The sequence below is a fragment of the Lonchura striata genome, chromosome 2 (assembly GCF_046129695.1).
Source record: "Lonchura striata isolate bLonStr1 chromosome 2, bLonStr1.mat, whole genome shotgun sequence".
NCBI classification, from domain to species: domain Eukaryota; kingdom Metazoa; phylum Chordata; class Aves; order Passeriformes; family Estrildidae; genus Lonchura; species Lonchura striata.
The window spans coordinates 31,337,452-31,361,687 of NC_134604.1; the positions used below are offsets into that span (position 1 = coordinate 31,337,452).

Genomic DNA, 24,236 nt, shown 5'->3' on the forward strand with positions numbered 1-24,236 from the left:
GGACTGTCCATCTGAAATCATTTTACACTTTTGTGGATCAGCACCTTCAGCTCTGAGCTTCTGACAGGAGGCACGCACGTGTCCTGGTGCCAAAGCAGGGCTGCATCTAACAAGTATTTTAATTAACTCTGGGTCTCCTATCTCTCTATTGAGAAATGGACATTAGTGACAGACTGACAATGTCTTTTGAAATTGAACCAATAAAATTTACCTAAATACTGGTAGAGCAAAACCTGCTGATGAGAGGGGACTGAAACAAGCCCAATCTGCAAGCTGACAGCTCAATTCTGTAGGTCACTCACTTACCTTTAGTTATTTAATGAACAGCTCTGCAGGTGCCTGTCCCCCTTGGGTAGGGCATATGTCAGGAAACATCAGCTAACCCTGTCTTAAAGGAAACTCTTAATCTCCTTTACTCCAGCTAACATGCAGCAGCCGAACAAAGGCCACATCCAAAGCTACACAAATAAAAGGATGTGCTTTTGAAAGGCCATGGGCAAGCAAATCTATTAGCTGTGGACCTTACATACTAGATCTTCTCCTAGCTCCACAATGAAAATGCCTCTGCTGGTTGTCCCCCTGGAGACCAGCCAGCTGAGATTTCTGAGCCTGCTCTGCAAAGTGAGATCTGGTGCTGGATCTGCTTGCCCAGTGTTTCCAAGTTTGCTCTGGCACAAGCTTGTTGAAGATGGGCCAAACACATTTTCAGCTGGCTCCCTCGAAGGCCTGTGTGAAGGAAATTCCTTCTCAGTTTAAAAAAAAAGAAAAGAAAAAAAAAAGAAAAAAAAAAAAGAAAAGAAAAAGTATGTTCTATCCCCAGCTCTAATTCTTACTCATTTCCCCCCTCTCCCATCTCCGACATCTCCGCCAAGAGTATGGGAAGTGCTGCCAGGTCAGTGGCAGTAGGGGGTGTCTGTGGTCTTGGGGAGGTGTCAAAATGACACAAGCCACAAAGTAAAGGTCTCAGAACCCTCCCCACAACCCCGGGGCAGGGTGTGGGTTTGGCCGGCACGGTACGGAGCAGCTCGGCACCAGGTTTCGCGGCTGTGCTGTCTCCCCCGTGGTGGAGGGCGGCCGGGATGCGCTCTCCCAAGGCAGGGAACAGCTGTCCCGTACGGGACATCCGCGCTCACGGGATCCTGAGCCCAGCACAGCCCACAGAAGCAAACGGGAGGAGTTGTCCTGGGGCTCTGGGTCAGACCTTGCTCAGGTGCGACCGAGGAACCTGCAGAACGGGAAGAATTCAGAGGGGACATATTTCAGCTCTGATGCCATTCCAATGCTGCTTTCCCTCCCCCCCGCTCCGTCCCCACCCCACCGATCAGGCTCTTTAACATGACAAAGAGCCCGGAGGAGCGGGCCGCGGTGAATATTGCGGTCCCGGGCAGGGAATGGCCGGCTATAAAGGCCTGTGTCCGCCCGGGGGTGAGCCGTGTCCCCGCGGTGGAGGTGCCATCGGGCGCTGCCATGTGCGCGCAGCTGGCGCTGCCGCCGTGCCCCGCGTACCCCGGCGGCGCTGCCCGGCGCTGCCCGGAGCCCCGCTGGGGCGCGGCGGGGCCGGCGGCGCCCGCGGCGGCCAGGCTCTCTCCGGAGGCGGCGGGGAGCGGGCACACCGCAGGTAAGGCCTTGCAGCCAAGCCCTGGAGCTGACCCCCGGGATAGCTCCGCTCCCAGGTCAGGCTCCAACGACTTTTGGCGGATTTTTCCCTTCCCCTGCCTTGGTTTCCTAGTGTGTGCCCTTGTGGTGGGCAAGGAGGAGGGGTGACCTTGGCCAGTCACATCACTTTGCCATGCTACTTTTCTTGGGTGACTGCCAAGCTGTTTCCTAAACCTCAAAAGAGTATGCGAGAGGCGAGGCACTGTCTGGTCTGTGCTCCAGGCTGAAGGGAAGAGTGACAACTTGGTCTTGTGGAAGTTCGTGGTTCTTGGTGCAGGAATGTCTGGGCCTCCTCTTAGTTAAATGTTGTCATGTGTGCCATCGAGAGAAACAGATCCTGGAGATACTTCTTGTGGTATCCCTTACAAACTCCTTGCACCTTTTATGTGCTTGTTAATCATGAGCCAAGGCCTGGGTGCTGGGAGATCTGCTCCTTTGAATCGAGCATTGTTACTCACACTGATTCTTTCATTTTGCCATTTTCCTCTACTTCCCTCTTCTTTGCGTGCTTTTGTTGCTTTGCCTTTCCCTTTTTAACCAAAAAGCCCCAGGCCTCACCACAGTGACATTTTCTGTTCCTGTCATTCCTCTGGCACTCCAGTGAGGGGCAATAGAAGAGCTAAAAAGAGCGGCTTTTCTCCCAGCCTCGCATTGTGGTCAGCAGGGCAACACCCTAGCAAGGTAAATGGGTGGGAGGAGAGCCAGGTTTTGGGGTGCCACTTTCAAGCTGTCATTTGCTATGGAAAGCTCCAGGCTCAGGCAGAGTGGCTATGGTTACTCCCATGTGGCTACCTGCCATGTAGGTTCTCTGCGTGTGCCTGACGGGATGGACTCCTGTGTGCCCCGGTGGGGTTGGTGTATGGACTGTAACCCCACCTTCAAACACTCTCCCCTCATACCTCTCTCAGAGAGAGCCCCGTTGTGGAAGTCGAGGCCTACAGATGTCAGGACCTGGTGGGAGTGGGTCTGTCACAGGCTTTCATGTTCATGTCTGTTGCACTGTTGTGTTTCTTGCTTCCTCTCCTTTACTCTCTTCTCATGGGAGAAGGAGCACTTCTGCCCTGATACTTTTCATCGGGGTTTGGGATGACAGCTCAAGCAGCAGCCTGAGGGAGCTTTAGTTCTATAGTGTCTCACTGTGCTTCCTGTCTAACAGGAGACTCTCCTGTTTTCCAGGCCCATGTTCATTTTCTCCCTATAAAGTTTTTACTTCACAGCCTGTAGGAGCCAACCATCCTGTGATACCATACGAAGTTTTAGCTTGCCATGCAGCCAGGTCACTGATGTTCAGCTTCCTGAAGGCTCTGCAGTCTACCCCCAAGCACATAACACCACAGGCCCTTGCACCTCTTCTGCTGACAGCCTCTTTCTGCTTGCAGACAGAATCCCTTTGCAATCCTCATGGCCTCACTCCCCAGCGCTGGAAACCTGCCCCACTACACCCGTGGCTGTTCACCCAGCCCCTGCTGTGGGTGGTGTCATCTCCTAGGGGGATAGCAAATGGCCCAGAGCAGGCAAGCCTTGGTTGGCAGGCACCACAGAGACAGGAATGCCTCTAAGGAGAATAAGAAGGGGAACACTACCACAGAAGTGACCTCCTTTCTGAGGTCCAACAGGACTCCCAAGGCTTTTGAGTGATTGCTTAGTCGGATCTCAGCTTAGGACAGAAGAAGGAAAGGTTTTGTAGGATGGGTGGGAAGCCCATTTGTCCAGGGTACATCAGTACTTTGCTGTGGACATATGTTCTGGTGACTGGGGTGGGTGTCTCAGTGTCACAGCTCTCAAGGTGGCTGGTAAGGAGGTTGGGAGACATTGGTTGGGCTCAGTAGACAGAAGTGTACTGAAATGGCACTGCCCCATTCACTGCACTTACAGTAGTAGGAGAGGGGATGGACCATGCAGGATAGTTTGCAGAGGAGTAGCTGGAGGAGGGAGGGATGGGCAGATTCATCATTGTAGTTAGGGGAAAGAGGAGTGACTGGTATCACAACCCTCCAGTCAGGTTGGCCTCTCTCAGACTCCAGTAATGTGGCATGTGACACATTTTCTTATTCCTGCAGCCTGAATGACTTTGCATCTTAGCAGGTTTTGTCTTCACTAGGAGCCTATATCCCTGGTACAGGACTGCTGCCTCCTTTCACCTATTTCACACATCCTTTCCTCTCCCTCTCCTTTTCCGTGTGAAATTTCTCTTCTTCATTATTCTCTCACTAAAAGCCTCTCTCAAATAGGTCCTTCCACCTACAGTGTCTCCAGCAGTGGCATGGCCTGTGGTGGGAGACAAAGGCAAACAGGACTGATCCAATATCCAGTGCCTGATGTTCTCCACCTGCTGCCCTCACTGTGAGCACTGGCTGCTCTGCCCCACCACACACCGTGGTCAGAGGGTTTTTTTGTCTCTATTGAGTGCCTTGGTATTGCTGGGCAGGCAATTCTGGGGAACCCAGCCAGCAACCCAGAGCTATGCTTGCTGTCATGACAAGGCCTTTTTATACCACAATCAGACTGAAATATTACTGAGGCCATCTGGAGGGGGAGAGCTCACTGTGAACCAATGTGCATCAAACTCTAGCACCACTCCCTGCCCTGACTTTTCTGCCTGGCAAAAGGGAGTCATGAACATCCCAGAGAGGACTGAGCTGGGAAGCTGCTCGCTCTCACTGCACTTGTCTGTGCTCACATATCCATGAAGAAAGGAGGGTCACATGAGCCTTTGCTTCAAGAAAGCTCCTATCTGGTAGGCAAGGAGCTCTAGAGCAGGCAGGAAGCATGCTCATACCCTTACAGCTAAACATTTTGTCTCTTACACCTTTTCTCATTTTCTTTTTATTTATAGAAGTATCCCCAGCTTCATCCAGTTCTGGGAATTTCAGCCAATTCACACCAGATTCAGCCACCAGTCCACATTCCTCATCCACGTCCCCACAGCCTACAGCTAAGTCTCAGAAGGGCAGAGAATATGGCGTGGAGGGGATCAGGAAGACCAAGAGCCGGACAGCTTTCTCCAAGGAGCAGCTGCTAACCCTGCACCAGCGCTTCCAGAGCCAGAAGTACCTCAGCCCCCAGCAGATCCGGGAGCTGGCTGTTGCCCTGGGGCTCACCTACAAGCAGGTGAACACAGAAACTTTGACCCACAGTGTATCAATCTCACAGTGGCTGAGTGGCCACTTAAGGGAGTGCCAGGATGGAAAGATGAGTGCCCAGCAGGGACTGAAGCCAAGGTGCCAGTAACAGTTGCACCCCTGCTTATTCATGCCCAGAGATCAGAAGCACTTTTGCAGATAGAGGGGTCAGTGGCACCTCATTTGGGCCTCCCAAGTCGGGGGTCAGTTAAGGGTTCTGTTGCCAACACCAGTAGTAGAATTGCAAACCCAGTGATGAATATGTTGTTCACCACAGTCTCTACCCTGGGCTTGACAGTACTTCACAGATTGTTTCATGTGCTGTGAACTTCTCAGAAACCCTGGCATGCATCTGTTCTCTGAATCAGGGGCTGCTGCGACATGCTGCAAGCTCTTGCTAGTGTCTCCTGGCTCTTATCTTGTCCAGTATCTCAAAATGCTCCACGCTCAGCGCTGCTTGGCTGCTTGACACGTGTTCCCTCCTCCCCGTGGGGGCTGCTAGGTTCACACATCACTGCCCTTTAGGGTCTCTGCTGATCTCCAGGTAGGCTGCAGTGTAGTGAAATTATGCTGCCTCCAATGATGCCTTCCTAAAGTAGGGGGGGCTGGGCAATGGGGCACAAGAGCTCGCAGCTATATGTCCAAAATCTTCCTGAAATTTGAATCTCAGAGCTGGGCATGATGGCCAGGATGCCCTGGGACTAAAAAGGTTATACTGCACTGTAAATGCACACATACAGCACGCACTAAACTGGTTCTGTCAGGAACAAGGCAGGTGTGACTGTCTGCTCTTTCCTTCAATCCACATCCCTGCAAAGGCTGCTTTCACAGTGCAGACACAGCCCGGGGGGAAATAGCCCTGGAATTCGCCCCAGCAAGGAGCTTTGAATTTGGGAACTGCTGGGGACAAGGAGCAGGTCTGTCCCTTCTCTGTTCGCAAATATGCAGAAACAGTGTCTTAGAAGTTTGACTGTAGTGCAGGGTGCTTGTAGAGGTGCTGGTGGATCTGATTTACACCAGTCATTCACCTCCATGTTTGGAATGAGTCGATTCATCCCAACTATCACTGTCTCTTGACATCGAGCCACCCCCTCCCCCATCACACAGTTGCACTAGCCACCTGCTGAGGCTGCTAGACAGACCTCTCCCCTTGGCAGCACCCCCCAGGAGTTCTGAAAGGCTTTTATCTGCTGCTGCCCGTGTATCTCTGCCGGCTGGTCACTTCCTCTGGTTATTCCTGCTTGTGAATTTGGTTACATTTGTTCTTCCCTCTCTTTTGCTGACATTTTCTCTGCTTTCCCTTCCCCTCCCAGGTGAAGACTTGGTTCCAGAACCGGAGGATGAAGCTGAAAAGGTGCCAGAAGCAGAGCCTGTGGAGCGAACGGGCTCAGTGTCTCACACAAGTAAGAACACAGCACATGGCTCAGCATGGCTCTTCTGTCACGTATTTCCTCCATGGGGGCAACTTAAGCATACGAATGTGAGTGTACCTGGCCTTCTGATTTGCTCAGCACAGAGGCACAGACTTGACACCACACCATGTGTACTGGTGGTAGTCCAGCAGTGGGCTGGCTATACCACAGAAATGTTTCCAGGGAAAAGCTGTTTTCCTCTTATGTATGTATGAATATATATATATATATGTATATATTATTGTGTATCCACTCCTGAGCTATGGGAACATAGTTCTTCTTGCCCTCCATGCCATTGCTGCTGGTCAGTAGACAATATGAAATGTGAAGGGACAGAACCCCAGTACATGTCAGGCCTGTGGACACCAGTGGAGAAGCTATGTGTTCTGACTCTCCACTTTTCCCTTTCAGAGTGGCTTCCAGAGCAGTACCTACCTGGATGTGCACCCCAAATTCCACCAGGGCTACCCCATCACCACAGCTGGCAACATCCAAACCGTGCCTGCTCCCTGTCAGCACTATGGAGCAGGGCAGAACGCATACACAATCGTGACCAGCGAGGATGGAGGAGTCTTTGGCAAAGGCGGGGGGACCTGCAGTGTCCAGCAGACAGTGGGCTTCATTGCCCAGCACAAAGTAGACTTTTACCACAGCTATCCTGGCAGTGTGGAATATCCAGGCTCAAAGACAGGTGATGGCTGTAATTTTCACCACTCAGCCACTATGGGGGCTCCTTTCCCAACTGCTGCCAGCCATCATCTTTATCATTCCTAAGCACTGTGGATGTGGGGTACTTGGGCAGCCAGGAATCAAATCTTATTCTCATCTCTCCCTTTGTTATTGGTGTGCTGGCCACCTCAGGGACACCTCGTAGCTAAAACCTGTTTTGGCATCCAGATGTGTGCCTGCAGACATGCAGCTGTGCAGAGACCCATTTGCCCAGGTACATGCACACAGAGCCCTTCATTTCTGTGCTGTACATGTGCACACACACATTCCTTTCTTGATTGGCACAGACCACCAAGCTCCCTGACAGCAAAGCCCAAGATCTGGCTACCCAGTTTATGCCCTGGATCTTCTTAATTATGGATCTTGTAACTTGTCTAAGGGGACGCACAGATTCCTTTGGGAATCTCCATGTATCACTGTACAGTTGTGTGTACATAATACATGAAAGCCAGGGGCTGTGTGGAGAGGTGCTAGTCACGTACCTTTAACTGAAGTTGGAGAAGTTACTGCCACGTGCCAGTTATTCATTTGAAGTGTAAACCATCAGTTCTGTATATCAGCCATGAGGTGAAGTGATGAAGTGTCTAATGAAGGGAGTTGTGACAAGTAGCTTGCAGAAAGGCTGGTAAGAGGATCTTATAAGCTCTTCCTTCTAGTCTGTATCTTTCTGTGTCTCCCCCTGAGAAAACCTAACAGTGCATACAATCTGGCAAATAAAAGAGTAGTTTTTAAGATGCATTATGTATTTTTATATATCGCTTTTTTCCCACTGCAATAGAGCATGGCAATATAAAAACCAGATGGAACATAAATAGCCATAGCAACCATATTCCATTGTTATTTGATGCTGAAACTATAAACAGAATTTTTTCTGTATTAGTGGATCAGCTTCATGGCTCTTGGCAATGCCAGATAAGTCAAAAAAACAGGTGAGTAACTATCATCCACCTTAACAATTTTCCATATCCAGCAGTATTAAATATGGGGACTGTCATGGAGGTACTATCATTTCTGAACTTGATTATGTAAGCATCTAAGTACCTAAAACCAGAGGTGTGTAGCAAAATACATGTAATAACAGGCCTCCAGTTCCCTGAGTCAGTTTTCCTATCACTCTTTGATGATGACAGCGAATTCCTCTTAATGCAATGAAGTAGCTGGCATGGTTTTAAAAAAGGGCATAAAATGAAGGCAGTGATTTCTGTGACTAGAGTAATAAGAGGCATGGTCTTCTGTTGACAAAGCTGATTTATGTTCCTGTGCCTCACAGCTGTTTGTTCCCTCTCCCACTCATGCAGACACTCTTTGACTCTACTGTAAACTGTATGGTGTGCTGACTTTGGCTGTGTTGGTTTAATTTTCTTCACAGTATCTAGGATGAGGCTGTGTTTTGGATTTGTGCTGAGAATGGAGTTGATAATACAGAGATGTTTTCATTACTGCTGAGCAGGGCTTGCACACTGTCAAGGCCTTTTCTGCTTCTCATTATCTCCCTGACAGCGAGAAGCCTGGGGGTGTACAAGGAATTAGGAGGGGACACAGCTGGGATGACTGCCCCTGACCGACCAAGTGGATATTCCCTATCATATGGGATTGGGCTCAGTGTAGAAAACTGGGGGGAGGGAGAAGGGGACATTCAGAGTGGTGGCCTTTGTCTTTCTAAGGAATCATTACACAGGATGGGACTCTGTTGTCCTGGAGGCTGCCAGCCTATAGGAAGGGGTGAATTAATTCATTGTTTTGCTTTGTTTGTGTGTGTGGCTTTTGCTTTACCTATTAAATTGTTTTTATCTCAATCCACGAGTTTTCTCACCTTTAGTATTCTGATTCTCTCCCCCATCCCAGTGGTGGGGAGTGATCAAGTCGGCCAGCATGATCTGGGGAAAGATAAGGCCTTTTGGATGGTGAGTCATACAATCTTGGCACAGCCCCCACCTTCTCTTGCAACCATCAAGTGGCTAAGGATGGGCAAGACTGTTCTTGAAACCATCGGCGGGGTGGGGAACCATTAAGTCGACTGAAAAGGTGCTGGCTAACATCGGAGGGTGGACAATAGCGGCAGTTATCAGGGCTCTCACACCAGAATGAAGATATTTTTCAGTTCTTCTCAAGCCAACGGTTCTGTTTACTTACCTGAATATAAACTAAAACCTTTCCATGCCAACCCATCAAAGGCTGCTGTAGGTGAATAAAGCTGAGCTTGCAGCATAGTCCTCACTAATAATTCTCCGGAAAAGGAGTCACATGTCATGCCCTGCTCCTTCAGAGATGCTTTAGGACAGGCAGGATTTTGCTGTGGAGGCTCTGGGACTGGCTTGCAGAATGCTTCCGTCTGTAAGAGCATCAGCTGTGATCTCCCTGCTACTGGAGATCAAGGTATTCAGCAAGGTAGTGCTAACAAACACTACCAAATCTTGTGGTTTCCTCAGAGGCACAATTTTTCAGAGGTTATCATCCAAAGACAGACCTTATTGCCACAGGTGGTTAGGTGTCTAAAAACCTGCAGCAATTCCAAACAGGCAAGTAAGGAGCTTTCAGGAAGGGAGATCATTGATGTCTGCTGTATCAAGAGCTGCATGGTCAATGTCCTATGTAAAAACAGCAGGAATGCAGCTACTGTTAAGAGGGTGTCCCTCAGCCCCAGGCAGCCAGAGGGACACGGGAGATTTAGTTTTTTTTCTGGTCTTTCTCTAGTATCTAAGCGATTACTTAGCTGGATCTTGGGGCTCCCCCAAAGCAGAAGTCCAAGTGTTGTAATTTGTAAAAGATTTAATGGTCTGGACACTCTCCAGCTGCTAGACAGCAGATGGACTTCTGTCAAGTATGAGAAATTAATTCTAGCCTGGTTATGAAAGATTCTCAGATATGACCCGAGGGTACTCTTCAAGTTTGGATAGCATGAAGAGTACATGGCCCTCACAGGTAGGAAAAGACTTAGGATTGTGGTTTCTTGTTTTTTTTGTTGGGATTTTTAAGTTTATATTTTTTCCCTTTTATTTTAATGTCCAAGTTCAATGATTTAGAGTCATTCATGCCTCATGACTATTCAGTATCAGCCAATATGCTGCTGCCCTCTGATGTCAGGCCAGGCCAGGCAAGAGACTGTAGCAATGCTTGACTGAAAATTTCTGAAACCCTGTTAGCTCAGCCCTCGAGTCATGTGGTGTAGTTAGATTGCTAAATATGCTTACATATGCCTGTAGGGAAGAGCCTATTAAAGCAAAGATCATTACTTTTAACTGCACTAGAGAGACAATTGGGGCTGTGAGCCCTTGCTCATGGATCACTCAGAAGAAACATGTAGCTTGTAAAACCCCTGCAGGCCACATTGACATGGAGAGCGAGCAATGAGGTTTCCACTGCTCTTGGTATTTTCCCTGTGGGACAGCTGGAACCCAGTAGATTACAGAATAAAATCCTGGTCTACATAATCTGTACCATACTCAATTTCTTCTGTTTAGGTGGTAGTCTCTGCAGCACCAGAACTACATCTGCAGCTTTTTTGTCACTGTAGATATTGTAAATGAGGAGTCTATTTGCACAAGCTGTAACGCATATGAAGAGCTCCAAATCATCTTACAGCTTGATCCTAAAAAGATTTGCTGGCAAGGCAAATCATATTTGCAGTGTGCAGAAGTTACTGGTACACAGCAGTTACAGGAGGCAGCAGTGTTAACAGAGGTGTAATGCATTCTAGCAGAAAGCTTTTGCTAGCATACACTTTCTCTCTCTAAGGAACTAATACCAACACTTCTGCAAGTATGAGGCTGCAGGCATCTGCATCTCCACCGGTTTTGGTAGTAGTGCCCAATTACCTGTGCAGTTTTTCCACATGGGAATGTGATTCAGGCATGTGAAGGTAACAGAAGAGATCACCAGTTCTGTGGAAAGACAGAGTCCTGTTTTTTAATTCCACAGGCTCTAGAAACACTTCCTGAGCAACTATGAGTTCTTTCCAACCCACCTTCCAAAACTCAAACATCTACTCCATGTGCTCCCCCTCCAGCTACACGTGCTTGCCAAACCTGCACACAACCCAGGCTGAACAACCAGGGGAATAACACAGCCATGAGGGAAAAGTCAATTTCCACTGAACATTCTCATAGTACATGGAGTAACAAACCACACCATGCAGAGCAATCGTTCTGAGCCCCAGGGCTGTTGCAGCAAGAATATCTGTTTTTGCAGAAGGACATCTGCCTGCAGAGCTCCAGCGATTTCCTTACCCTTGCAGCAGGCACGTGGAAGCAAAACATATGAAGCAGCACAGGTAAACTGCAGCAGGCATCCTCTGCAATTGCTCTGCAAAGATCTGCATATTACTTCTTTAAAGACTGCATCTTGAAAGAACCCCCAAAATAATAAGCTGCTCGTTCTAAAGCTGAAAGACAAGGCATAGTATGTATCACTTATATAGGTGATTTATATGGTTCAGCTTTACTTTTTCAAGGCAATTGTTGAAATTAATACTATTGCTAGAGAATTGACCAGAATTCATACAATGCTACAGGGATATTAATCTCCCATCCAGAGAAAGCTCTTGTTCTCAAATACAGAAAGCCACGTGAACCTGGTATTTCTCTCTCTTACAGGCCAGATGTACCTTTTTCTGCTGTTTTAAGGTTGGCAGCCTGTACATACAAGTGACTCGTTCTTTTGTCCTTCTCTACACAGACTCAAGCCTCTGCTCCTCTCTCCCTTCCTGTACCTACTGTTCCTTACCTTGCAAGCAGAGTATTGCAGCTTTGCAGATGAAGAGGGATGTGCTTTTGCACCCACACAAGCAGGTTCCCTTCGGCAAAAGACCTGTAGCAGTTTGAGCAGTCAGCTGCCAATTTAGCTAAAATTGTGCTGGGTGGGAGTATCCATTGAATTACCCCTTTCGGTCAGATGAAGGGCTTCAGTGGTGTAGTGTACTTTAAAGAGCCGGGGATTAAATCAAAACAATTTCTGCTAGTTTGGAATACTAAATAGTAACTTGGTTCTGGTTTTGTTTCAGTGCTGGAAGCAGGAGATTTAGTTGCTTAGTCGCAGGCTTCTGTTGCCATGAGGTCAGCACAAGAAACCCAACAGAGCTGCATATTTAATTAAGTGGGATTCCAGACCTCCAGTTGTGACCTTCTGGAGCATCAGCAGGAGGCCACACAATCGCCATGACACTTTCTTTTGCTCCATCCTCCTTCAGCAATACTTTTTTTTTGAAGCATTGCTGTCCAAGAGCTGATACAGGGCTGCACATCACTTCAAGCCAGCAGCTTGGTCCAGTTGCCCAGCCCTAGAGCCTCCCCCCACCCTCCCTGCAGTAGGCTACACAACAATATATTCTGTGACTTGCTCCTTTTTAACAATTACTTGAGCCCACCCCTGAGAGCACGATAGGGTTATTTTTTCCCTCCCTTTCCTCAGTACTGCAGGTCTAACCTGTGTAGCACAACCACTCTTGTAGCCAAGCTGTTCAAATGCAAGCTGGTGACAGCATCACAGTATTAAAATAAAGTAATTTATTTTCAATTCAAACAACTTCGTAAGAACATTAACATTAAAACATTGAACATTAACCAGAAAAAGCAATAAAACACAACATGGACATAACATAAAACATGCTTGGTAACACTACAAAAAACAAACTTTATGAAAAATTATTCAGCAACAACAAATATTCACCTCCTTTGCAGTGGAAGCTCTGCTGCAAGACACACAGGGCAAGGATCAGAGATCACCTGCTAGAGAAGCAGCAAAGAAGGCGAGACTTGAACAACAAACAGACCTTAACAACCTCTGCTGCTCACAGCTGCAACATTGCACACTGGCCTCAATGAATGAGGTCCAAACTCCTCAATACCCAAAGCATCTTTGCCAAGGGTTAGCTATGAACAGACAGGCACACTTAAATAGGAAACTAGCCCCAGGCAGCAGGGTGCTGAGCCCCTCCAGTAATAAAACAGCAGTAGTGAGGAGAGGCAAGAAAAACAAATAGAACACGAGCTCAAAACCCTGGAAATCCCATGGGTGAACACAAGAGTTGGGAGAAAAATATACTCAGACCTGAGACTCATACCCACTCTGGGTCCCCATGGGGTGCCAAGGTAACTGGCATTGATTCTGTATAGGAGAGCTCGAAAATGGTGTGACAGTGTCAGAGGTGCTCTGGAAGTTGAAGGTGTCATCTGCCTCCACGCTGACATAATCTATATTGTCAAAGTAGTTGTGATAGAAGTTCATTTGCTGGCTTAATAAACCCATGGTTTGCTGGGTATTGCAGCTTGTCCCAGCTTTTCCAAAGAGCCCTTCTTCCTCCACAGACGAGAAGGAGTACAGGTTCTGCCCATTCCCGTAAGTCTGAGTGTTGGACACAGCCTGAAAGTTCCTGCCCGAGCCCCCAGGGAAGACCTGGTGGAACGTGGGCGCCATATCCAGGTATGCAGCCTGATGAACCCCATTCTAGAAGACAAAGAAAGTCGTTCAGCTGTGCAGAACCACACCAGGGGCCCATGCTTTTGGATGGGTCCTCTCTTCTCCCCCAGCTCCCCCTTTCAAGCCGAACAATAGCGCCTTTTTCAGGCCCTTTGTCCTCCCAACAGACCAGTAATCGCAGAGATGACTGGTTAGTAATCTCCAGCTCCACGTGTCCAGGAACAACCACGCTGGGGGGGAAAACTTAAAAGCTTAAAAGAGATGCCATTGTAGGCCCTGTTAAGAGGAATTAAACTGGCTTGGTAATATCGAATACTGTGGCTTGTTAGAATTACCAGGTCGGACATGATGCATTTCTCCCTGCAGACTGGAGGAATTATGACTACCACTGATGGGGAAATTTACTCACCTGTGGTAAATACATCCCTTTATCCATCCACTGGCTCTCCTTTTGGCAACGCTTAAATTTCATCCGTTGATTCTGAAACCATGTCTTCACCTAAAAATGATGCAGAAACTACATAAGAAATTATTTTTTAAAGAGCTTAGCGCACATCCTTATTTCTGCTAAAATCCCCTTTCTGACTTCTAATACTGTCAATAATTTCAGCGGCTAACAGCGTGCTGCAGATGCAGGTGGCTATGAAATCACAGAGCTGAGACATGAAATCTAACATTTCTACTCCTCAGATCACCACTGGACCTTCCCTGACTTCAAAAACCCTACCTAAAACACCGGCCAAGGCAACTGCAGAAATCAGGTTGTACAGTACCATCTCACTGCTGTGCTATGGCCAGGGCTCAGGAGCAAATCGTTCCTTTAGTCAGACACAAGCAGCTGCTGGGGCAAGGACCCTCTCTAGGGAGGGACCATGGTGCCACTCCGACTTGGAAAGGCCACTTGCATAGCAGTGCAGGTACCTTTCTACATTCAGAGACAACACACGTCCCTGCAGAACAGTAAAACCTGACTCTGCACAGCCCTGCTTTGCTGCTCTGCAGGCCCTTTGAAACACCTGCCCGCAGTGGGTGGATAGTGCTGGAACCAAACATAAGACTGGATCATAGATTTTCACACCCTCTGGTCTCTAAGGTAAGAGGTAGCACAAGATAATCCAAGAAACTTCTCTCTGGGGTCCAAGAAAAACGAAAACTGTTATGAACAAAACAGCCTGGCTGGGACACTTGGCTCGAACTAAGTACTGACATTGAAATGTTAATTAGCTAATTGCTCCTGGGAATCACCTACCGCCCCACCCTCACTACCATTCTAGGACTGGGATGCAAAAGAGGGAGACCAGTGGAATCATGGAAGGGGGTTTTGGGGATGAAAACACCCCTAAATGGAAGGCTGGGCACAGTGGAGGGGGCTGGATGGGTGTGCTGGTTGGAGAAAAGGGAACCCCATCCCTAGTCTGTGTGTTTGACCTGGCACCATAACCTGCAGAGGACCAGACTGGACTGGGCTGCGGGAAGCAGGCACAAAGGAAAACCCAACACTTCCTGGTATTACCAGGAAGGAAGGAGAGGGATAGCTGCTGCTGGACTTCGGCAGCAGGCTCTGCACATCCCCCCAGCCTTCGGCTACCAGTGTGCCAGGAGGAAAGGAGAGAGGATGGTCTGCTGGAACTTCAGATACAGACTGCACACCTCTTCACCTCCAGCTACCAGTGTGCCACGGAGACTCCAGGGACAGACTCTGCACGCCTTCTCCCCCTTCGGCTACCAGGAAAGCTACAACAGCGGGGGCGAGCTCCTTGTCGAGCCGACTTTTTAATATAGAGCTGAATACTAATAAAATGCATAGACCCTGTTAATTTCAAAAACCACACACACACAGAAGAAGGAAAAAGAAAAAAGACCCCAGATCAGCTGCTGCTCAAAGCAAGATGCTCACCTGCTTGTAGGTGAGCTGAAGGGCAGCAGCCAGCTCCCGGATCTGCTGGGGGCTGAGGTACTTCTGGCTCTGGAAGCGCTGGTGTAAGGCTTTCAGCTGCTCCTGCGAGAACGCTGTGCGGCTCTTGCCCGTCTTCACCACACCCTTGCCTTGCGCCTTGACCTTCTGCAGAGAGGAGTGGGGAGACGGGGTCCCTGCTGCGGTGGGGCTGGTGGCGGAGTCGGGGGTGTGGTACTGGGTGAGTGTCCCAGAGCTGGAGGAAGCTGGGGAGTCAACTGAGGATAAGAGAACAGGGCTGAGCAAAATAAGACAGGGAAGACTCAAAAAACCCTTGAAAGCCCAGCTTCTCGGGAGAATTTACGATGGCGGGTGCCCTGGGGAGGAGGGCGCAGGTCGCCTCACGGCAGCACAGCCGATGCGCCCCAGTTCGCCCCTTTGCCCGTCCCGTCCGGGCAGAGCGGCCACGCCGGCGCCCGGCTCCGGCCCGCAGCGGCACCGGCATCGCCTCCCAGCCCCGGACACCGCTGCCGGCCGGGGCAGCCCCATCGCTCCGGCCGCCTTACCTGAGGGACTGGGCGTCTTGGCCGCGGGCAGCGGGAGCGCGTCCGGCGCCGGAGCCTCCTCGGTGGGCGCGCTGTCCATGCTTCCTGCGGAGAGCCAGTAATAGTCCCCATACCTGGCCGCGCCGGGGTACAGCACGTACGGCGGCGTGCCTAGGTGGCTGCTCATGGCCGGGCCGGGTCCCCCTGCCCCGAGCATGTCGCGATGTGACTGTCGAGACTGCCGGCAGCCCGCGGACAGAGACTCCTTTGGGGGCAGATGGGGGGGATGCTTTAAGTCCGCTCCAGCCTGGCCTTGGCTGGAGGGTATTGTCATGGCCATTGTCATGTTAAAAGTTGGTTGATTGGGGGAAGGGATTTTCGAGGGTATTCAGGGCCCGGGGGAGGGCTGGGACACCGGGCTGCGCTTGCCAACTTGGCCGGTAGAAGCCACGGTGAGGATGAGCACATCACTCCCTGCTGAGGCGTGGGAAGGAGGTCCTTGCTCGCCCCTCGGGGCAGCAGGTCTGAGCAGGGTCGCCCGGTGAGCTGGACAGAGCTTGGCGGACATCCCCCACATTTCACAGGTCCCCACCCAAACAGAAAGAATGGCCCCGGAGCCCGCCGCGGGACATGAGGAGACTTTGTGCGTCTGCATTGCAGATCGCAACCATCATTGCTAAGAGATAAGCCCTTCACCTCCCCGCGACTGAATCCGGACGGGGGCAGGGTGGATGGCCCTACAGAGCCTGTCTGTGTGGCGGGGAAGAGGGCTCAAAGACAGCCAGGCTGCTTCTCCCAGCGGCTCGCCCGAGGCTGAGCCAGGCAGTCCTGTTCTGCGCATTTTCCAAGCTTCTTTACCTCGCCATTTAAGGCTTTCTAAAAAGTGATATATTAAAAAAAAAAAGTAACACATCAGGTAGGGGTGGGACTCACCGGGGCAAATTCAAAAGGAGACAAGAGCACTGCAGCTGTAAAAGAGCTGTACAGATCTTAAGGATTTGAAGTTAGGGCCTTCTCGGGGAGAATAAACTATTTCCCTTACCACCTCCTCCCCCAGCTATGATTTCTTACTTTAAGGAAATTAAAAACTTATCGGCAGGATCTCACACTCGAGAGTTACAAAACCTGGAAAACCACCTGGAAAAAGTACAAACGAGGGCAACGTGACGCACCAAGCAAACTCCCCAGTTCCACCAGTGCAAGGAAACAGAACACAGGCAGGGGTGTAGCTACTAACCTGCTGCACTGCTAAACGTCCTTAGGACCTGACAGCGAAAGGCCTCCCTTGATTTCTATTTATCTCCGCCTCCCATCTTGAGTCCTAATGAGAAATGAGCCCCAGCTGATCCCCTGAGCCAGCAAGGAAGGGTCCTTGCCGGGCTTACTATAGATCACCTCCTAATTAATGATTCAGTTTCTCACAATTCGTACCAGATCCAGCCAGGACTATTAGGATGTGTGGGAAAGAGGTTATAATCTCTTACAATGAAAATACCGGGACGTGAGGGATGAAAAGACCGAGCTAGAGCCAGAGCCTGGTTCTGGCCACAAAGCAAGCAGAGGCAGCAGCCGGGCTGTGGGTTTTGGCCAGGTCACTCGCTCGGTGCTCGCAGAGCAGATGCACGGAGGGAAAGGGATTTTCCCTGGGAGGCGAAGCTGTCCTGCTGCCCCTGGCGGGGCAGAGAGCCGCCGGTCCCCATGTCCCCTGGCAGGGCTGCCCCGGGACACGCGTGATCCCCGCGGGGGCTCTCCGAGTTCCCCAAAACCAGCCCCTTGCAAAGACGGAGAAACCCGCGGGGTTTCTGCAAGGCTCCGGAGGCTGCGGGAGCCCCCGAGTCGTCCGAGGACACACGGCTGGGGAGGATGGACCGCAGCAGAGGGATTAGAGTTCTACAGACGGAGTAACATCGCCTCTGCCAGCAAATCCTCCCTCGGAGAGCTCTGTGTGTGTGTGTTTGGAAACGCAGCAGGACCGCTCACAGTCTGCAATTTTCATACATAGATTGTTTTTTTTGCGTGTATATCAGCTCCTGTCCCAGTGTCAGACCAGCTTTGTAGTGAGCATGCAGCTGATTTAGGTCCCCCCACCATTTTTTTTTTGTCTTTGTTAATATTTTTGTCTTCTTATCCCATTTGTCCTCCATTCCCTTTGTTTTATGCTTTAACCACTAAATCTCTTTTTCACATATCCCCTTCCAGTGTGGATAATTTGCTCCCTCACCCCAACAATACCTCTAATCAGCTTACCAAACACATGTTTTTTAATGTAACTGTGAGAGAAATAAGACTTGTGTAAGTGTATAAAATCATACCATCTAAAGTCAGAATTTATTTAGGAAAAGAAATCCAGTTATTTTCTCCCAAATAAAGGATACACATGGAAACATATTGCAAAGGTAAATCTAGAAGTCATACAGACACAGGGAATGCTATGGAAAACATGATGTGGACATTTGGGAAGCTCATGGGGTGATCAGGTATGGAACATCTGCCTGTGGCACCATCAGCCTTTAGACTGGATATACTGCCCATGAATCTCTAGGGTATTCTTTTAAAAATGTTGGGACATTTTTTTAAATTTAAAAAAAATTTAAATATCTAGAGATTATGTGCTTTTAAAAGGTGTTGGGAATGACTCAAAGTGCAGATGCAAGTATCCACTTGTGTTTCTTTTGGAACTGTTTTCAGCTGAAACAGCAACACAGGTCAGATCTAGTCTAATCCTGTTTTTCCCAACAGGGCCAAATTGCAGGAACAATTAGGGTTTTGACCCTAGATTGTGTTCCCCTCTCCCTTCATTGTGTGGCTACCCCCTTATTTTTCAGTTCTTAGCTCATTATGCACTCATTATGTACTGTGGAGCATTAGTCAGGTGAGTAATAAGTTGGCATATTCTTGACACCAATACCCTCACCCTTGAAATTGTTTGTAAAGACATCAGCACACATCTTTCCTATCAAGTGTATGGGACTGAGTGCAGCTACTCACTGGGCTGTAGCATGCTCTAACCAACCCTTTCTGTAGTGCTGCAGCAGCAGCGACAGAAGCTCAGGTGCAAACTCAGTCTTGGCCTCTGTCTAAGCACAGTGAGATGGGACTGTGGCTGGAATGTGATTCAGCCAGGAAGTTCCTCCTACAAGGCTGTCCCATTATTCTCGGTTGGGTCCCTACCTTCAGAGGGCTGGAGCTCAAGCTGGCTCTGAAGTGATGCAAAAGCACCAGTTTGCATAGATGGAGGCTGGGGAAGCACCAGCTGGCTACTGCTGTAAATCCAGCTCTGGAGCTCACACCACTGCCTCAGAAATGCTGGGGTTTTCCCGCCTCAGAGCATTGCTAAACTAATTTTGATCAACAGGATAATGCTATAGGGGTAGAGATTGTCTCAGATTTTACATAGATTCAGTGCTCTCCTGCCCTCCACAGCTGTAATGTGGGTCACCAGCATTGTGGTGAATGTTGTGAGGTGCCAGTGCATGTTGCTGTGCCATTCTGCTCATGTTGGAGGTGCTCAGCAGGGCAGCATGGTGCTGGCTTGGTATTACTGAACAGGGAACCATGGCCAGAGCCCCACTGCCTGTCAGAGATTTTCCTGGGAGCCACTGTCCTCTGACAGCAATGTGTGTGCTTGGGGAAGGCAACTAGAAATCCTTGCCTTGTGTTCTGTTGAGCTTGTCTGAGCTATCATCCCAAGCAGGCACCTTTAATTTTATTATTTTATTTTTGTGAAATTTTATTATTTTATTTTATGTTGTAAGCAAACGCTCCCCAAGGTAGGTGTATGAAAACACTCCTGCCCTGCAGACCTCAGTACTTGCCCGGCCCTTGGCTCTGGACAGCCTGTCCCCTGCAGCATGGTCATAGCCTGCAGTCTGGACCCAAGATGACAGACTGTAGAAGAAAGGGAATCAAGAAAGAATAACAAAAATTAGGCCCTCATTCATATTAAAATACAGTTTTTCTTTCTCTTGACTCTTTAGGGGAGCAGGTAGAGAAAAGAACAAATCTTCTTCTCCCCCTGGCAGCCCAGTCTCTGAATGCCCTGAGAATTACTGGGTGATGTGGCCCTTTGTCAGCAGTGCAGGAGCAGACTGGCACAAAGCCAAGTGCCAAGTGCCTCCCTGAAAAGGCGAGAAAGTTGCCTGTCAAAAAGCAGGTGGGAAGTAGGCTAGTGAGAGCATGAATTTCTAGGTCTGTTCTTTCGGTATAGTCAGTTCTTTCTCAGTCCTTCGTCCATTCTTGCCACGCACTTGATGTCAGAGTGCTGTAGCTGTAAGCACTCATCTCAAGAAGCATCCCTTACCAGTGCCCATCAGCTGGAATATGGAGCAGTCTTGCAAGCAGCTTGGAGCCAGGGTTATGTGAAAGTCCTGGGGAACGTGGAGAGATGAGCATATCAGGCAAAAACCTTCCAAGCATCCTCCCTGCTGGAATCCTCCCCCCTCCCCACTATCCCTGGTGTGGTTGTTCCTACAGGCTCAGTTAGTAGTCCTCTTACTAAAAGCAAAGAGAACAGACAGAGCTGTCCTCAAATGCCTTCTGCCGTTTCCAGCTTAAGGGAGGAATGACAAATCCAGTATTTCCCACTGTACCGAGGCCCTGTGTGTGGCATGAGCCACCTCCCCCACTCTCCTCGAAAGGCTGCTCTATATCAAGCACTTTGTCTTTTGTTCTCCAAACGCACACCACTCGTGAACTTTGAAATTACACAGAAGGGTTTTTTCCCCCTCCCCTGAGGCATCTTTGTCTTCCTCATTCTCAAAGGGATAGCTTCCTATAAAATCCAGTGCTGCCAGAGCCCTCAGTTCAAGCTGAGTCTCGAGTTCTCTCAAGTTCACCACGTATTATGGCACCTGCTTTCTCCCACATTTCTCATCTGAGGATGATCCCGTGTATGTCCTCATGGTAAATTAATATCAGGACAAAGCTAATGAGGATTATGTGCCAAGTGGGTGGCTGTAATCACACTCGTGCAGGCCATAAGTGGGCACACAGTTTGAAAGTGCTTCTAACACATCCCACAGCCAAATTCTTCCAAGTTAGCACGTACTTCTTAGGCAGCTCGCTGTGCCAAATCTGTGCTTGCTGGGTTTTTGTAAGTCCCAGTAAGTCCCCAAAGGAGCAGATCACCTGTGATGCAAGTGTCTAATTACAGTGAATGCTACTATTAGGAAAAATGGTGCTTAGTTTTCTAATCTGTCAGGATTTGAGATAGGGATTCCCCCCCACCCCCCACCATTGCCTGGCCCTTGCCCCCACCTATGCAGCCTCTGCTTTTCTCCAAGAGGGCTCTTGCACATGCATTCAGGAGCGATTAGCAAGTGTTAGAGCCTGAGGCTCCGTGGCTGGCGCCCGCTCTACATCTGAATGGCAGAGCCGGGGAAGCCCAGGGCTGTGGAATGGGATCTGCAAGTGGATGTTGTCTGCGCCGCCTGACGGAAGAAAAAGATTTACCTGCTTTTGTCTGACAATATTTAGATGGCCGACTTGGCTGAGATGGAGAGAGAAAGAGACAAAGAAGAGACGAACGGTGAGAGGGTGGAGCTTTTTAAACTGGGTGTCATTTGTCTAGGAATTAAATCCAGCGAAGGGTGGAAAGTGGGTAGGGGAACATAGCACTGCCATCAATTATTGGTGCAAAGGTTAAAATTACCTGTACTTCATCTTCTTTAAATTCCATGGAGCTCAAATTAGGCTGTGAAGGCGCATCTTGTGGGGGCAGCAACAAAACACCAAAGAGACAATAGTATGAACTGCATCTCTCCCCGGGTGCGAGGTCAGAAGCCACAGAGTCATGCAGTGGAAGAACTCCAGACCCCCAGACTACTGTGACAAAATAAAAATGCTTCTCCAGCAGAGCTTAGTCATGATGGAGCCATGACTGTCTGTGCTGAGAAAAACATTTTGCTAAAAATTCCTTGTTTAACCCCAGCTGTGTCTTTCATGCAAACTCTGGGGTTAAGACAGACCTGAGAACACATTCTCTTAACCCCACTCACGACCATATTGTTTTGCTGTAATCATAAACAGCCTAATAATAGTGTCAAAAGTGCTAGCAAATGCAAGGTAACTTTGCATAGTATTTAATGGCTTTGGTGCAGAGATGCAGGTGTCAGCTGTGTTCCAGCAGGGCCCTCTGACGTGATAGTGCTTCAGATATCTCTCTTCACTCACTGCATCCATCAAACTTCACCAATTCTCCAGCAGAAATGGTCAAGTCAGGTGTAATTCATCTCTCCTCAGCCACTGCAGTTCACAGACAGCACATTGACACAAACCACCAAAGATTTCAGTTTCTAGCAGTATCCACCTGCTCTGTGAACCACTCTTTTCCTGTCATTTGATCCCCAGAGAATACATGTACACTGGTCATGGGATTCAACATTGTCATCTCCATTGACCTTCTTGTGTCTTGAGAGAGATGCTTGGAACACCTCGAGGTGCTGAATGATGCAGCCATGGAAGTGCCAAGGGCTGCTGGCAGCCTGCTCAACAGCAACCTGCTATGGCACCAGGGAACAGGAGAAGAAAATTCTCAGAATCAGGCTGTTCTGTGTAACATCCTCTTTCTAGCTTTAAAACTTCCCTTATGGTGAAGCACATGAATGTCTTGTTTCAGTCTCCTGAAGTCAAGGCCAAAAAGGAGGGAGTTTGTCCAGTGGGACAGGTGCTTATTTCTGTTCCCTCTGTGTAACCAGGAGCAGGGAGGGATTCTTGTCCCATGACAACCAGACACACATCGACTCGGGTAGCATTGAAGTTGGAGATTTTTTTTCTGTGCTTGTAACAGTGCACCTGAGGGCACACTCTGACCCTTTATTTACATGTGGCAACACATGCATTCCAGGACAAAGAAATAAAGCTAGACACAGCAAGAAAAAGCTGAAAAAGCTGAGCCACAATAAGTAGAGGGGAGGTAAGAGAAAAAGAGAACAGAAAACCATTTTATTAGGTCCAGGTTCCTAGATTGCCTTCATCGTTATGGTGTCTGAGCATTTTCCGGTGGAGTATTCAGTGGCCTGACTCAGATCTGCCACATGTGGTTCTTTTTCTGTCTCTCATCCTCTCCTCAGGGAGACAGCTGCACTTGTTGTGGAAGATTTAAGTTTGGCTCAGCAGGCTTGGGTTTGGGGCTTGTTCATAACATGCTCGCAGCTGCCTGTGTTTGAGGAGTGTGCTGGAAATGTGCACCTTTTACTTGGAAGTGAAGTGGTGGGACCAGGGCATGCTGTAGCACGGGCTTATTATGACCCCGAGACACCTCTGCTTCCTGCTTAGACTAGATTTGCACAGGATTAGAGAGCTCCCTGCTATCAGTGCAGTGGAAGTGCTGAGACCAGTAGATGTCAGCTGCCAACTTCAGAGAGTAAAGGAACCTCTGCATACTGGCCTGAGGCCACTGGATACCTCAAGGTGTTGAGCTGGGTAGTGTGGCAAGTAGGAGCCAGCCTCAGTTAGAAAACACAGCTCAGATGCAAGAAAAAGCAGGTCAACAGGGATGGGTGAAACACTCTCCAGTCCTGTCCTTGTGCTCTCTGAAGTCTACTGACTTAGGAGGTTGCCTACACTGTTTGCCAGCTGATATTGGGAGGGGAGGAGAGTTTAGCTTTATATGAATTGTCAGCAGAAGTATAACTGGCCAGCTGGTCTGATCCAGTATTTTGGGATGTACAGTACTTAGAATACAATAAATGTCCAAGATAAGTGAGGACTCTCTGCTGTTCCAGTGTGCTGGGTCCATCACAAACCCATGCTCACCAGGGAACTTTCCATATTAGAGAAAGACCTTACCTTACCTTACCTTAACTGTTATTCTAGGGTACATCTCCAAGCCAGCTCTTAATTCTGTGATTTGGTTATGGATAATGATGGAGTTTGGACAGTTTGAAGCTAAAAAAGTACCAGCTGAGATGCTAGTTAAACACTGTGGCAGTCATCTGAATGAGTGGTCTCTAAACTGCAAGAAAATGCCATGTGCTGACCTTGGGTAGTTCTGTGGCAAAATGATCTACCCTTGGCCTGGTCTGGTGTGCGCTAAATGGTCAAATTATCAGGTATGGGGAAGGACTGAGAATAACATAGAAACTCTTCAGTATAACTGACAAAAGAAAAATACAGCCTTAATTAATTACTTCCCAGAAACAAGTCACAGCTACCTCTGCACCCTCAGCAGTGCACATAGCGGCATGTAATTGGAATTGCTTTGTTCTCTCCCCCACCCACATGCCAGGAAACTGAGGCACAAGGCTGTGTGGTGGCCCAGCACTCTTGCCAGGCCTGGAGCAGCCATTAGGTGGTTCACAAGTCTTTGACAGCTTGCATTCTTGAGCTGGGCAGAAGTGAAGATCCCTGCTCCAGTGAAGTGAGGATTTTCCATGGCATCACTTCCTGCCCAGACTGCCGTTTGTGTTTAGGGAAGCAGTGTGCAGGCTTGTGACATTGCTGCTCTCTGTGCCCCAGCCCTGGG

General features: G+C 49.0%; 2 protein-coding genes across 2 annotated transcripts; one reads left to right on the plus strand and one right to left on the minus strand.

Annotated features, from left to right (window-relative positions):
• Positions 1–1,467: 1,467 nt before the first annotated feature.
• LOC110472349 (homeobox protein NANOG) lies at positions 1,468–7,028 on the plus strand. The gene is made up of 4 exons (XM_021533981.1): positions 1,468–1,618; positions 4,493–4,767; positions 6,092–6,181; positions 6,602–7,028. Exons 1-4 carry the CDS (start codon positions 1,468–1,470, stop codon positions 6,962–6,964), a joined length of 879 nt encoding a protein of 292 aa, XP_021389656.1. The 3' UTR covers positions 6,965–7,028.
• A 5,930-nt stretch (positions 7,029–12,958) lies between these two features.
• LOC110472350 (homeobox protein NANOG) lies at positions 12,959–15,989 on the minus strand. Its single transcript, XM_031507908.2, has 4 exons — positions 15,794–15,989; positions 15,231–15,505; positions 13,743–13,832; positions 12,959–13,360 (listed from the first exon to the last, which is right to left on the minus strand). Exons 1-4 carry the CDS (start codon positions 15,987–15,989, stop codon positions 12,959–12,961), a joined length of 963 nt encoding a protein of 320 aa, XP_031363768.2.
• Positions 15,990–24,236: the final 8,247 nt, after the last annotated feature.

Bases quoted from the DNA above. Each gene is read 5' to 3' on its own strand.
- LOC110472349 (XM_021533981.1), top strand. From the start codon at position 1,468: ATGTGCGCGCAGCTGGCGCTGCCGCCGTGCCCCGCGTACCCCGGCGGC. The intron at 1,619-4,492 runs GTAAGGCCTTGC...TTTTATTTATAG, and splicing joins GGGGAGCGGGCACACCGCAG to AAGTATCCCCAGCTTCATCC. The intron at 6,182-6,601 runs GTAAGAACACAG...TTTCCCTTTCAG, and splicing joins GGGCTCAGTGTCTCACACAA to AGTGGCTTCCAGAGCAGTAC.
- LOC110472350 (XM_031507908.2), bottom strand. From the start codon at position 15,989: ATGCTCGGGGCAGGGGGACCCGGCCCGGCCATGAGCAGCCACCTAGGC. The intron at 15,506-15,793 runs GTAAGGCGGCCG...TCTTATCCTCAG, and splicing joins CAAGACGCCCAGTCCCTCAG to TTGACTCCCCAGCTTCCTCC. The intron at 13,833-15,230 runs GTGAGCATCTTG...CATCATTTTTAG, and splicing joins TTCAGCTCACCTACAAGCAG to GTGAAGACATGGTTTCAGAA.